This window comes from Hydra vulgaris, chromosome 01 (genome assembly GCF_038396675.1).
Source record: "Hydra vulgaris chromosome 01, alternate assembly HydraT2T_AEP".
NCBI classification, from domain to species: Eukaryota; Metazoa; Cnidaria; class Hydrozoa; order Anthoathecata; family Hydridae; genus Hydra; species Hydra vulgaris.
This window is the reverse complement of record NC_088920.1, coordinates 5,230,349-5,244,767: the sequence shown is the minus strand read 5'-3', so window position 1 is coordinate 5,244,767 and position 14,419 is coordinate 5,230,349. Positions and strand designations below refer to the sequence as shown.

At 26.7% G+C, this 14,419-nt stretch overlaps 1 protein-coding gene across 2 annotated transcripts in view; it reads left to right on the top strand.

Moving 5' to 3' along the window:
• Window positions 1-14,419, top strand: part of LOC136075052 (NACHT, LRR and PYD domains-containing protein 3-like) — an 85,877-nt gene that overhangs the window by 36,794 nt on the left and 34,664 nt on the right. For both annotated transcript variants that reach the window (XM_065787284.1, XM_065787285.1), the window contains one exon: window positions 5,052-5,107. In XM_065787284.1, coding sequence (XP_065643356.1) covers window positions 5,052-5,107 — 56 coding nt within the window. The remainder of the gene's footprint in view (window positions 1-5,051; window positions 5,108-14,419) is intronic.

Below are 14,419 nucleotides of genomic sequence, written 5' to 3'. Positions count from 1 at the left end.
ATCAGGTGTGTCTTAATATGATTTTTTATAATTTTTTCAAAGATTTTTATTAAAGTACAAGTTATACTGATAGGTCTATTATTAAGGGCTTTTGATCTGTCTCCTTTTTTGAATATGGGTGTAATTGTTGCGTCTTTCCATATTTAGGGTATTGATCCTCTCTCAAGGACTTTGTCAAAAGTAGTAGATAGTTAGTTTAGACATTTAAAAGCAAGTTTTCTCAAATATTATTGGGTGTAATGCATCAGAGCCTGCTGATTTAGATGAGTTTAGATTTTTGAGGTATGTTTCGATGTTTTCTGGACTTAGATCAGTATTGTTTGCTAGTGGATATACATTTTTATATGTTAGGTCAAATGGTTCTGTTGCTGTTATTTTTTTGTTTGAAAAAGTATTAGCAAAAAAACTATGGAATAGATGAGCTTTATCTAGATTAGTAGTTGCAACAATATTATTGTATTCGAAGTCAGGAAATGCTTCTTTGTTTTTTCTTTTTGATTTGAAATACGAGTAAAATGTTTTTGGATTTTGGTCTATATCCCCTGCCATTTTTTTTTCAAATCCAATAATTGCTTTTCGGAGCTTTGCTTTTGTTTTATTTCGTAAAATGCGGTACTCATTATATGTTTTTTCATTTCTGTTCAATACATATTGACGATATTTTTTTCGTTTAAATTTAAGTTCATTGATTATTTGAAAGTTAATCCGTTTTGAGCGATTTATATTTTTAAAGTTAGATTTGGTATATTCTTGTTGATACTAGTTTTAAGTTTATTGAAAAAGATACTTAATAGTTGGTCTGAGTTGGATATTGGACAGAGTTTAATATTTGCAAGGTCTTCATTAATTTTGTCATAGTTTCCTTTTGTATAAAAATGTTTTGTATGGTATTGTGGTATATTTATAATAGATTCAATCGACACAGTAAAGTAAAGTAGTTGATGATGACTTTTGCCAATGGGTGCAAGATGAATTAAAAAGTAAATCATGTTTTCATCAGAAGTAAATAAGAGGTCTATTGTAGAAGAACTTTGATTTTGTCTGATGCGTGTTGCTTTTGAAATATGTTGGGTTAAAAAAGGGTAGCGAATATTTTCAGTAAATTTAATTGATTTAGAGGAATTTGTAATAGGTTGTTTTGGGTTTTGCCTGATGATGTCCGGGTAGTTAAAATCTCCAATAATAAGAATGTTTGGCAATGTGTTGATTTATGCAGTTAGTGTTTTCATCGTTACTATTTGGTAATCTGTTATATAAACTTAACAATAACTTAGACGTTTTTTTTATAATTTCACAACTGAGCTATTCAGATGGAAATATATCTTGGTTTATTAGGGATGACTTTAATTTGCTATGTATAAATATTGCTAAACCTCTTCGGCAAGAACTATTGTAGTGATTTGTATGTAGTAAGTAATATTCAATAGCAAACTCGAGATCATTAACTTCAAATTTTTTATTTTAGGCAGAGTTTCTTTTGAAAAAATAATTTCGGGTTTCAGGTTGTTTACAATCTGCTTGAGTTAATGGCGTTTATTAAATAAGGATTCGATGTTTGTGTATATAGCTTTGACGGATTTAATTTCAGTAATATTTTTAATGGTTTGAAAATTAATCAAATGGGTGAGTTTGGTTCATTCTCTAGGATTCGTTAGTTTTTCTTATTTCTTTCTTTTCTAAGTTGAGAATTGATTAGCCTTTCGGCGAGTGCCATATCTGAATTAATAAGACACTTGTATATTTTATGTTTTTGCGTAATTTCCTTGTGGTAAAACTTTATTACGCTAGCTGTTTTCAGGAATTACAGCAATAATGGGCGGAGGAGTATTTGAGTCGGTTTTGTTTTTAATCTTGTTATTTTAATAAATTTTCCATTGCCTGTACCAATTTCCTCAAATATCTCGTCAATTATTTTTTTGTCGTTGTTGTTTTTTTCAAGTTCATTTAAATTATTTGATTCTGGAATTCCAAAAACGATAATGTTCTTTTCGCGCTTTATTTCTCTTCCTGTTATGATAGTATAGTTTTGGTAATTAAGTTTACAACAATAGCTTTTTCTGCGAATTTATTTTTGTTAGAAAGATTTGAACAAAATGAAGCTGAACTATTTTCGGTTTTTTTTTCGATTTTAATAATTCAATTCATTTTCAAGTCATTAAATAGTTTCATTTTGATCACATATAATATCGGATAGTTCCGACCAGCTAAGTTTACCTTGCTTAATCATAGATATTGTTATGACGTCGTGTTGATATGAAATTAATAATAAAGAAATAATAATAATGTAAAATATCAAAATAATAACAGGAACAATAATAACAATAATAGTAAAATAAAATAAACAATTTAATAAATCTCAAAGAAAAAAAATATTTATTATATTATATTTATTATATTATATAGATTTTATAAAGAAAATAAAAATATTTAGACTAAAAAATTAATTGAATAAAAAATTGAAAAATAATATAGAAAAATGGAAAAGCTTAAAAAATTAGCAAACAAAACGAAAAATAAAAATTTCGAATAAAAAATATAAATTTAGATAAAATATAGAAGTTAATTAAGAAATTAAGTAATAATTATATTTCTTACGTATTCAGAAAAAAAATAGTAATAATTATGTTTCTTACGTATTCAGAAAAAAAAATGGTAATAATTATGTTTCTTAAGCATTCAGAAAAAAAATACACGGCTTATCACATTGAATGCAAATGTTCATTTATGTTATTACAACATAAAAGAATCTTACAAATTGTGATTTTTTTTTAATTTAAGACAATATTTTAACTTAAGATTTAATGAAATCCATATCTTTTTATATGTTTATATATATATATATATATATATATATATATATGTCGTCGAAAATATAAAACAATATTTATTTTCATCAATTATTTTTAATTTACTAATAATCGAGACTACAATGCACACAAATATTTTTGCCTTAATGCACAAAAATAGCAATTGCACAATTGTATAAAAAATTGAAGCATTGTCATTTAACTCTAAAATAATAATATAAATATCTTTTCAACTGTTTTCAATGAATTAAATATAGTTTTTTAATGATGACATTTAGTTTTAATTTTAATGATACAACACAGATGCTATACTGATTTCTTCCTATATTTTTTATCTGTCTCAGTAAAACAAATAACTGATAATGAAATAAATAACAAATAAAAAAAAATATATAATATAAATAAATATATATATATATATAAATATATATATATATATATGTATATATATATATATATAATATATATGTATGTATATATATATATATATATATATATATATATATATATATATATATATATATATATATATATATATATATATATATATATATATATATATATATATATATATATGTATATATATATAAGTATCAACTATAGCGTATTTTTATGAGCATTTGCTCATTTTTTTTGCTTATTTTAATAAATATAGCTTTTTTAGAAAAAGAAGAATTAAACAAAGAATAATGAATAAAAAGATTGTAGCCCCATGCCAAACCCTAAGTCGATGTAGCAGCACCCCGCTACTAGTCAGGCTATTTGTTAAAATATCTCTTGCTTTTGACAACCAGTGTTAATACAAAATGCAAAAATAAAATATAGCTTTTTAGGAGCAACTAGCATTTATCACTACATGAATTGTTCTAAATGTAACCATTTGAAAACCTAAATAAATACTACATAAAGAACATAGTTTTAGTATAATTTATCTGACCTGTAGTAGAAGTATTGAATCTTTTTGAAACAGAGTATGTTAGTTTGAGTATATCTTTAGGCAAGGAAAAATTTCTCCTTTCCTAAAGAGATATTTTTTAAAGTCTTTATATAATTCATCCAAGTCTAAAATTTGAGAATCAGAATATTTTTTTATTCTTGCTTAATAAATATTGTCTGAATCTGTTCTTCATTTATTATTTTGATAAAACTAAATTCTGGAGTTTAATAGGTTTAGAAGTTATGCAATAAAGTATTTTCTTTAATAAAGATTCAATTACTTCTTCTTTTAATAAAAGTTTGTTCTTAGACAACATTTGGTATATAAAAAAGTTTACAATGTCCCCAGAGATTTAAACTAATATTTGGTAAAATATAAATATTGGCTCTTTAGAATTTATTGTCACAATTAAAATCTAAAATTATTAAAATAAATAAAGTTTCTGTTAAAACATCTTCTTACAAAAGTTTTATTTGGTCAAGCTAAATTTAGTTAGAGCTAGTTTCTATTAAAACTTAAAAAAAAAAGAATGGTTGAAGGATTTGAACCAGCATTCAATACCAAAATATTAGTCGACAACTTTTAATCTATAGCATAATATATAACATTTAACCATGTTAAGGCTACAATAGTGATGGGAAGTGTAAAAATTATTTGGTTTAGTTATTAACTGAGATGCTTCTAATGAAAAGAAATTAATTTCTTGCTTTTAGTTTTACAGGTTTAGTTTTTTTTTTTTTATTATTCATTAAGATTTTATTTCTCTATGCCGTTTATGGTTTGTTTATATTTAATTTTCTCTTCTGTTTAGTTTGTTAGTTTCAGCCCAATTTTGAATCACACGAATTATCGAAAATGCAAAGTGTTTTTGCCAAGTCGTCAAAACAAAATATTGTATACATGGTCTAAGATATTAGCCACAAGTATCTTTTTTGCAGTGTATTTGCGATATCATTAGTATCTATTGTTGTTGTGCAAAATATTGGGGATTTTTATTAGAAATGTAATATTACTTAAAAAGAAAAGTTCAGGTCTTTGAATCTTGGGAAGCTTAAATCCATTAGGAATTCTGCAGTAAATGTGAGGCCATAGGATTGGCTAATACCCTAGGTTCATATAAGATGTGCGAACACATGACTCATATCAGTTTAAGTCAAACACCTATATTTGCGTCACTCACATATTCTCATATTCAGTTCAACATTAATTTGATATTATTAAAATTTAAATAAGATTTCTTAACTTTTTTGTATTTACACATTGTCATGATCGCCTGTCAGTTATTTTTTTTAAATAAATTTGTTTAGATATGAAGCGATGGATTTTCATTTGTCTGAACAAGCAAGAAAAGAAATTAAAAAAGGTGAGAATTAATTTTTTTTTTTTTTAATTTGATAGCTTTAAAATATTATTTTTATATGGATAAAAAAAAGAAAAGAAACTGATTAAAAGTTTTTTTTTAATTTATAAATTAATATTTTTAATTTATAAATATCAAATTTTGTGTTACGTTTCTTTTTTTTGTTGTTGATTTTATTAAAATAGTATTCCGTCAGGGTCAGGGTTAGGGTTAGAGTTAAAATGAATAATTATGTAATCAGTTATCATTTGCTGTATAGATATTATAAAAGTAGTTTTAATTATATGTGTTCGCTTTTATATATATTTTTTTATAAAAACCATAATGCCCTTAACTACAAGGGTGCACATGTTTGAATAGTAGTATGGTATTTTACATTATTTTTTTTGCAATATATGTTTATGTATATATTGTTTTATACAAATTTTTAATTATAATTCACTCCCAACAAGACTGCAAGTAATTAAGTTGGAAGTTATTTGAAAACAAAGAGTATAGTTAAAGTTCAAAGAAACGATTGGCAGAAGACTTAAGCTGTATGAGTTAAGAAAACGTAAAGACGGGAGAGAGTTCAAATTGTTGAAGTGTGGGTAAAAAGACTAGACAATATAGGTTTTTATAGCATGCAGGGAGAGATACAGTAAAAGGATGCAACATTGCTGAATGACAAGTCAACCGAGAATGAGTTTTGGTTGATGGAACAAGAGATAAAAGCTCCTTTAGTTCTGGTTCTGGCAAAATAAGCATTATTGATAAGAAAAATGATGAACTTCCTGGTTAAATGTTTTTGCAGTGCTCTTTAATAAGAACGTTAGGTCTTTTTGAAGCACCTAAAACTAAAATAATAACTAAAATATATAATTATTGTCTTTAAATTTAAACAATTTACTTGCTTTTCAGTAATATAATTAGTTTCAATAATTGTTCTTTAATTTCTCCATTACAGCAATCTTGTTTGTCATATTTTTTTCCAATGTTATGTTGATTGCAGCAACCTTGTTTGTCAATTGTTAATCAATTTTATGTTGCTTGCAGAAACATTGTTTGTCAATTGTTTTTTAATGTTAGCTATAGTTTTAGAGTGTGTTATATCAGAAGTTTATATTTAAAAAAATGGCTTCTTTTACTGTAGTTATTCACATCATGGTTTCACACCATGATCATGAGGAGGTATAGTAATAACAAAAAAAAAAGAGTTCACTGAGTATGTAAAAATTCTGAAGTGTAGAAGTATTGTAATTTTATAGAAGTGAAACCATGAAAAACTTTTATTAGTTACAATAAATTTTAAACATTTTTGAATATCAGTTTTGAATACTGTTTTTAATTGTCCCATGTTAATGAATACTGTTGTATTTGAGATTTAGTTTGTTTATAAAAACATAATATTGAAATAAAGGAATATTTGGTTTGTCAACAAAGACAATTTTCAATGAAATAATACTCCTTAATAGACATAATAAGTACAGAGTCATTTCAACCAATGATTTATGGGGACCATCTCTGATAGTTTTAGTTTTTACATATCCACACCTGCATTATTTAGTTTATATTTAATTTGTTAGACTTCCCAGTGCAACCCAAATATTTATTATCTAACAGCTCACAGAAAAGTTTAAAATGAGTTGTGTTACGTGATACGCTGCGCTCCAGTACTGGGGTACAGTGAATTGCTACCTGGGGCACAGTGAATTAATAAACACAGCTGTAAATTAATGATAGTAAATAGGGGCTAAATAACTTACCCCTATTCACTATCATTATCATTGTTTTTACTCCATCAGCCCCCAAATAGGGGCTGAGGGGGTATAAATTTTGGCATAGTTGATCAACCGACTCACTGTACCTCGAATAAATGTGCCCCATCATAACAAATTAAGTTTAATTTATTGGGACATGAGTGTTAATAGAAGAAAAGCTAAGCATCTAAAAGGAAGCAAAAATATCAATAATCCAAATAAATAGCTTCAACTTTCAAAATTATTTCAACCATGATCTCCATTACAAATATATGTGAGAAAATTTACTTTATTAAAAGCGTTAGTCAAAAGTTATGTGGTAACAACTATAAATAAAAATGGTTGATATATGAGCACATAAAATTATTACGTTATCAAGATAAACAAAATTCTAATCTTAGAGAAAATGCCTCTTTTTCAATGCGTCCCTCGACTTACTGAACCCATTATTTACTGAACTTCCTTATTATTTCTAGAAATATTTTCAGGATAGTTCTATATTTTAAGTAGTGCTTTTTATTAATATTTATCATATTAGAGGATCATTCTATTCTTCTCAAATTTAAAACAATTTGAAATTCTCTGAGAAAAATGCCAAAATTAACTTATCTTTAGTTATAGTTTTATAGTCTTTACCTGTAAGTTTTCAGATTAACTGCTATTGTTTGTGCAAAATGGGCAAAATTTTGTTGCAGCTCGTTGCAGTTTAAAACTCTAATATCTATAAACAATAATCTAAAAATACTTTGTCTATTTGCCAAAAAAATCAAGTTTCAATATACAATCTGGGAATATCTCAAAGTGAAAATCGTTTGGTATCTTCTAAAATTAATTTTTAACAGTTTTTTATAAGACTTTTATAATATATATGAGGTATTAAAGAATTCTATAATAAAAAATGAGAATTTTTAAAATAATTCAAAATTGATTAAAAACATCTTTTTTTAATATATTTGGTTTTAACTTTATAATTGATCATTAGTTAATAGATCAAGGTATATAATAAATCGTTTAACTTTTTTTACTTAGACAGAATAAAAATCTTTTTGAGCCTTTATATAGCATAGTAATAATATCCCAAGACACCAATAGATATCTTTTGTTATTGGATACTGTTGTTATTGGATACTGTTCTTATTGGATATTGAAAAACTAAAAAAGTTAGAGTTTTATTAATTCACAAAGTTGTGAAATAATTCACAACTAAGATGTGTTATCGATAGAAAGTCATTAAACAATGCACTAATATTTAACCAGCAATAACGATGTCAATATTTAATTAGCAATAATGATGTCAATATTTAGTGAATTTTGTGTTGATGTTACATATGCTTATAGATATTGTGGCGGAATAGTGTTGCAAAATTTTGATTGTCGCAAACTTTAATTGTCGCAAATTTGATTGTCGAAAATGTGAATAAGGAAAAGGAATAGTGTCGCAAATTGTCGCATGATTGATTGTCGAATAACAGAATAAGAAATAATGTCGCAAATAAATTTAATGAATAATGTCAAAAATAAAAAAAGGAATAATGTCACATAGCAGATTAATAAATAGCGTCGAAAACAATAAAAAAGAAATAGTGTTGCAAATGAATTCAAGGAATAGTGTTGAAAACAAAAAAACGGACTAGTGACGCAAATGAATCTAAGTAATAGTGTCTAAAACAAAAAACACAATAGTTTCGCAAATGACTTTAAGGAATAGTGTCGGAAACAAAAAGACGGAATAGTGTCGCAAATGAGTCTAAGGAATAGTGTCTAAAACAAAAAACAGAATAGTTTCGCAAATGAGTTTAAGGTAATATCTTTGATTTTTAAATAGTTTGACATTTATTTTTTGTTTTAAGATGTTAAATATTCTTTGAGAATTTTTTAAGTCCTCTTGTTACCTATGGTTGATCTAGACTTATGTTTGTTTTATAAAAGTTAAATTTAGGGAAGTTTTTATTATAAACTTTAAATAAATGTTTCTTAAATGATAAAATACTTGTATCATTTGTATCATTTGTATAAAGCGTTTGATAATGACTTGTTTTTCCTGTAGTATTGAATCAGTATTATTATTTGAGGGGTTCAGTGGAAAAGTGGTTTAACCCACATTTTTAAAATTTTCCGGATAATCACTGCCAACAATATATTGAGTATGTAGTTTGTTGTGAAAAAAGTACCAAACCCTAAAGCCCATCTATGCAGTGCTGCTACCCAGTCCACCCACTAAAGCCAGCACTACTGCTATATATAATCATAATTACTTTAACAGAAAAATAAATTTTGAATTGTGTAAAAGTTGCCAATCTTGAATTGTATAAAAGTTGCCAAAATTAACATGGCAAAAATAAACAGTTCAGATTTGGAACACTTTTTAATGAAAAGTGATTGTGATGATTCAGATGCAGATAACAACCCGTCTTTAGCGGATGGTGTTAGTAAATGTATTTATAAAATTAATCAAGCATTAAGATGTGCTTTTCATTGAGTTATCATACAATAGTATAGTTTCCGGTCTCAATATTGTTTAGGCAGTTTTCTTCTACTTTTTTCAAAACTACCATGTTCTTCTTTTTTTTTTTTTTATTACCGTATACATAAATCATACCGTAAACAAATGTAACTACAAATAGCACAAGAAGAAGTCAAATTGTCTTATCGCCATGCCCCTTTATATGTACCGTAATACAAAAAAATACAAATAGAACTCGTTAGACCACAGCATATAAAACGTTTTTGTAAAGAATTTATATAAAAAAATAAACAAAAAAATATAAAAATTGTTGGTTCTGATTGTCCGACTTTAACTTGGATAATCCACTTTAAAAAAAATTAAAGTTTCTATATAATATGACAAATATTGTAAAAGTAACGCAAATAAATATTTGCAATTGCAATTGCAAAAAAAAAAAAAATTGCAAGTAGACAAAATTTAAATACCGTAATAAAATATTTAGTATATCAAAGCTATAAATTTTTAAAAAGCATGCACGCAAATACTCGTAATCCTGAAACCTTTTTTTTTAAACCAGTGTATACCTTGAAATACTTGGAGTAAAATTTTCATGAAACATAAATTTTTATAGAAATAAAGAACTAAAGCAATAACAATTGACATAATTTTTTCAAAGTTGATCAATGTTGGTTAGGTTTAGCAGTACCAACCCGCAAGTGTGGCAGAATTGAGTATTGAGAATCAAAATGTTGAAGAAAACGCAAATCCTATACCTATAGCATGTCCTGCTTTTGAAATTTTTTATAATATTCCTATTTTCACAATTTCAGTTTATTTTCTGTTTTGATATTATTCTGTAAAGTCCCTTTTCGAGATTATTTTCTTTTGAGCTATTTCGACTTATTCTATAAACTATGACTGAGAAAAAGAGAAAATGCCTAGATAAAGAAGGTTATTTTGGGGCTTTGCTTACAGACCTTTCAAAAGCTTTTGATTGCATTCCACATGCTGTGCTTATTGATAAAGTGAATGCATATGGTCTCAGCAGAAACGCATTAAAGCTCACTCAATTGTACCTTAGTAATAGAAAACAGAGAGTAAAAATAAATGATTGATATAGCTCTTACTCTAATATTTTGTTTAGCTTTCCACAAGGCTCAATTTTAGATCCATTACTATTTAATATCTTCATTAGTGATCTATTTCTATTTTTATCTAATGTTGATATTTCAGGATATGCTGATAATAACACTGCTTTCAGTGCATAAAATGGCTTAAATTTTGTTCTGAGTGACCTGCAAAATACTGCATATTAAATTTCTTCATGATTTGAAAATAATGGTTTGAAAGCTAATCCAGATAAATATCATATTATTATAAGTAAAACAAGCTTTCTTAAAGTTAACATCTGTGATAGATTAACAGTCGTATTAAAAGAATACACGAAAGAGCCCTTAAATTGTATATCAAGACTATCAATCTCCAATTGAAGAACTACTTAATAAAAATGGTTCGAAAACCAAACACCACAAGAATTTACATGTATTGGTTACGGAAATTTTCTAAGTAGATGTTGACAATATTTTGATAACATCATTACAAAACGTTTATCGCAGCAAAAACGTCGAATGGAACTTTTACACTTTTAAATATTAATAATTTTAATTAATTGCTTATTAGTCATAGATCTTATATAAATAGTGATCAAGATAAAGTTTTCTATCCCATTGTTTAAAGTTTATAAGAATTTAGAGGGGTTAAAAAGGACCCTTTTTTGCCCCTAAAAATGCCCAAAAGGGATATTACTGCAGCGCAATCAACTAGGGTTTTTTTTTACGCCCACCCAAAGACTGTGCACTTTCTCTCTGCCAACTTTCAGCATTATATTATTTTTGTCTGAGTTTGACCCTATTTTTTGCTATTTCTCTCCGACTAAAATTCCGTTTTCACTATTCTGTTTTTACTATTTGCAACACTATTCTGTTCATACTATTTACGACACTATTCTAATTTTATTATTTTTGACACTATTTTGGTTTTACTATTTGCGACACTATTCCTATTATTATTTGCAAAACTACTCCTTTTTTTCGTTTTCGACACTGTTCCGATTTTTCTGTTTGCGACATGATTCCTTTTACTTTTACTTTACTAATTTCGACACTATTCCTTTTTTTTGTTTTGACACTATTCATTAAATTCTTTTGCGAAACTATTTTTTTTTATTTTAAACACAATTCAGTTACGACACTATTCTCTTTTTTGCAACAAAAGGCTTTTTGAATATATACAACACTAATCCAAAATTTATTTTTTGACATTATTCCTGTCACCCTTATTGATGTAACAAATTTGCTGCTAAATGATAAGCTTTTTATACAACATGATTGAGATGAATATCAATAGCATAAGCGAGTTTCTTTAATAATATGAACCTTGTCATTTCTGCTGTGTTAGAAGCTGTTAGGTTTTGGATATATAGAGAACTCGAAAGTTCATTTCAAATCTGATAAATCCGAAAACACAATTTTAAAAAATGATCTTGTTTTAACTAATTATTTTTTATACAATTTTCTTTAAAAACAACTTAACTTTAGTAAAAAATTTTCATTACTGTTTCTTTTCTGATTATGACTAATACAATAATGCTGAAGCATACTTATAGTTTGATTCCATCAATGCCAGTAGCTTTATCAACATCAAATTTTTGCAGCTTGTTTTTATTTGTAATACAACTATTAAATAATTTATATTAACTAGCAGTAAGCAACCCGTAATACGGTTTATTCCTAATTAAATCATCAATAACAAAAAAAAAACATTATTTACTTGATAAATTATTTAAAAAATAAAATTAAATACAAATTTATCTACAAATAATATTTTAGGTTTGATTCCTTAACAGCAATGGCGCTGCCTATAGTTAGCGACATAAAAAACCTGCATTAAGATCAGTTAAGTTCTTTTTAAAATCTGTCACAACACAGTAGGTACCAGAAAAGGAAAGTCAAGTAAAGCCTGCCAATACCTAAAAAAGGAAATGAAAATAAAACTTACAGTTTTCAATTACAAAAGTATTATTTGCATTTTATTGTTAGTAGAAGAATTAGGATAATTCAGCCTAGTTCTATCAACACAACACAGTAACAATTCCACATAAGGTATTTGTAAGGTCACATTGATGTGTCTCCAGAATAGCTAACAAAGAAAATATAATAAAAAGGCTAGACAACACAACGTAATAACACTGACAAATAACACCACAACTTAATAAAATATTTTTTACCTAAAATACTTGAAACTAAAAATTTTTTATTACAATATTTAAACAATCAAGGGACAATTATAGTTAAACATTTTGAACAATTATATTTTAAAATAGCAAGCAACTTGTAAAATATTTCTTATACGTGGTCATTATTAATTGTCGTATTAAAAAATACCCAAGAGCTCAGTAATTACATAAGTTTCATCAATTCTCCATGTACTAATACTCATTTAAGTCTTATCTCAGAGAAAGGGAGAGAGAGAGTGGAAGAGAAAGTTTTTCCAATGCAGCATGTTAAAAAAAAATTGAAAAGACACGTAATAAGTAATAGTAACTGGTTATGTTATCAATATACAAAAATAGTTTTACCCTAGTCAAAATTAATTTCCAGCATTTCTTGATTAGGTTCTAGATTCTCTTAAACCGTTGACTAATGATAAATTCGTCATATTGAGTTTACAAAAATAAAACAAAATTAAAGTTTCAACAGTAAGCAAAATAACCAAGTGGCAACTACAAAAATAGAAAGAACATAAATATACTTGGAATTACAAAAAATATCATTTAAAATTGAAAGTCTTATTAATTGTTTCTATAAATAGTCAAATTCATACTTTGCTTTGTTCTAAAGTGTCTAGTGTAAAATCAAATTAACAGACATAAACAGACATTTTTTATATAATAATGACAATTAATTTCATCATGATTTGACAACAATTATTTTCAAGTTGCCTAGTACCATTTACACAAATAACAGCATATTTTACTCTAAAGTAATATGTATGAATGTATGTGTATATACATATATATATATATATATATAAATATATATATATATATATATATATATATATATATTTGTAGAAAATCACGTAACAAAATTTTTTTTCATTTTAAACTGTGTTTCATCAACAATGATTCATTACAAATGAATGATTAAATTAATAAAACTTTAATTTATACCAAAAATTAAATTACAGGAAGTCGCAAATGTCTTAACTACTGTAAATGTTCACACATTTGTGGAATTTGCTGACACTATTATAAAAAGAATTCTTTAGAAATATTTACTTAGGTTTTTTTTAAATGGTTTTTTAAAAAGGGTATTTAATGTAAATATTATTTGAACTCATTTATTTACTGTAAAACGGTATTTAACGCAAAAGACTAGGAGATGCCAACTCCAACTTTAAACATCCCGTACCTTGGGGCTCTTGGTTGAGTAAAGGCTAGAGATGGTGTTTACATAAAAATACCTATCTTGGGCAAATGTTAAATGCATCCGGCTACTGACTTGACAAAGGCCTCCTAGGCAAAGACTTAAGGGGTAAAAAGATTCTATCGGTTGACCAGCCCCGCACTCTTTCTTTATCTATTAGGCTGGCACAGATGTATTTTTAATACATTGTTTTCATTTTAGGATGTTGAATGCTGGATCTTCTTGACTCAATTCATGGGTTTTGCTTGTGTCCCTGCTTTTGTGACTAGGCAAATCATTCTTTTATCTCCAAATGAGGGTACAGCTCTCAGAAAGGCTGATTCTATCAACAGCTAAAAAATATCAAAGTATTGAGAGTGCCATGTTGCGCATGGATGGTGTCCCTGTTTGTACTTTTGGTGTGCATTGCGGAGGCCACACTTGGAGCCCTTTGGTACGGCTTAGGGTTTATTAATAGTAACAAAGCAATTACTTGGGCTATTAAACAGTGTTCTGAGAACTATCTATACTTTGAGTCAAGTTCTTCAGCAAATTTAAAAATGACTAAAGTACCAAAAACTATAAAACACAAAAAACCATCATCTTCACCAAGTACTCTAAACTTATCATTCACTGATATTCGTGGTCTACGAAGCAACTTTTT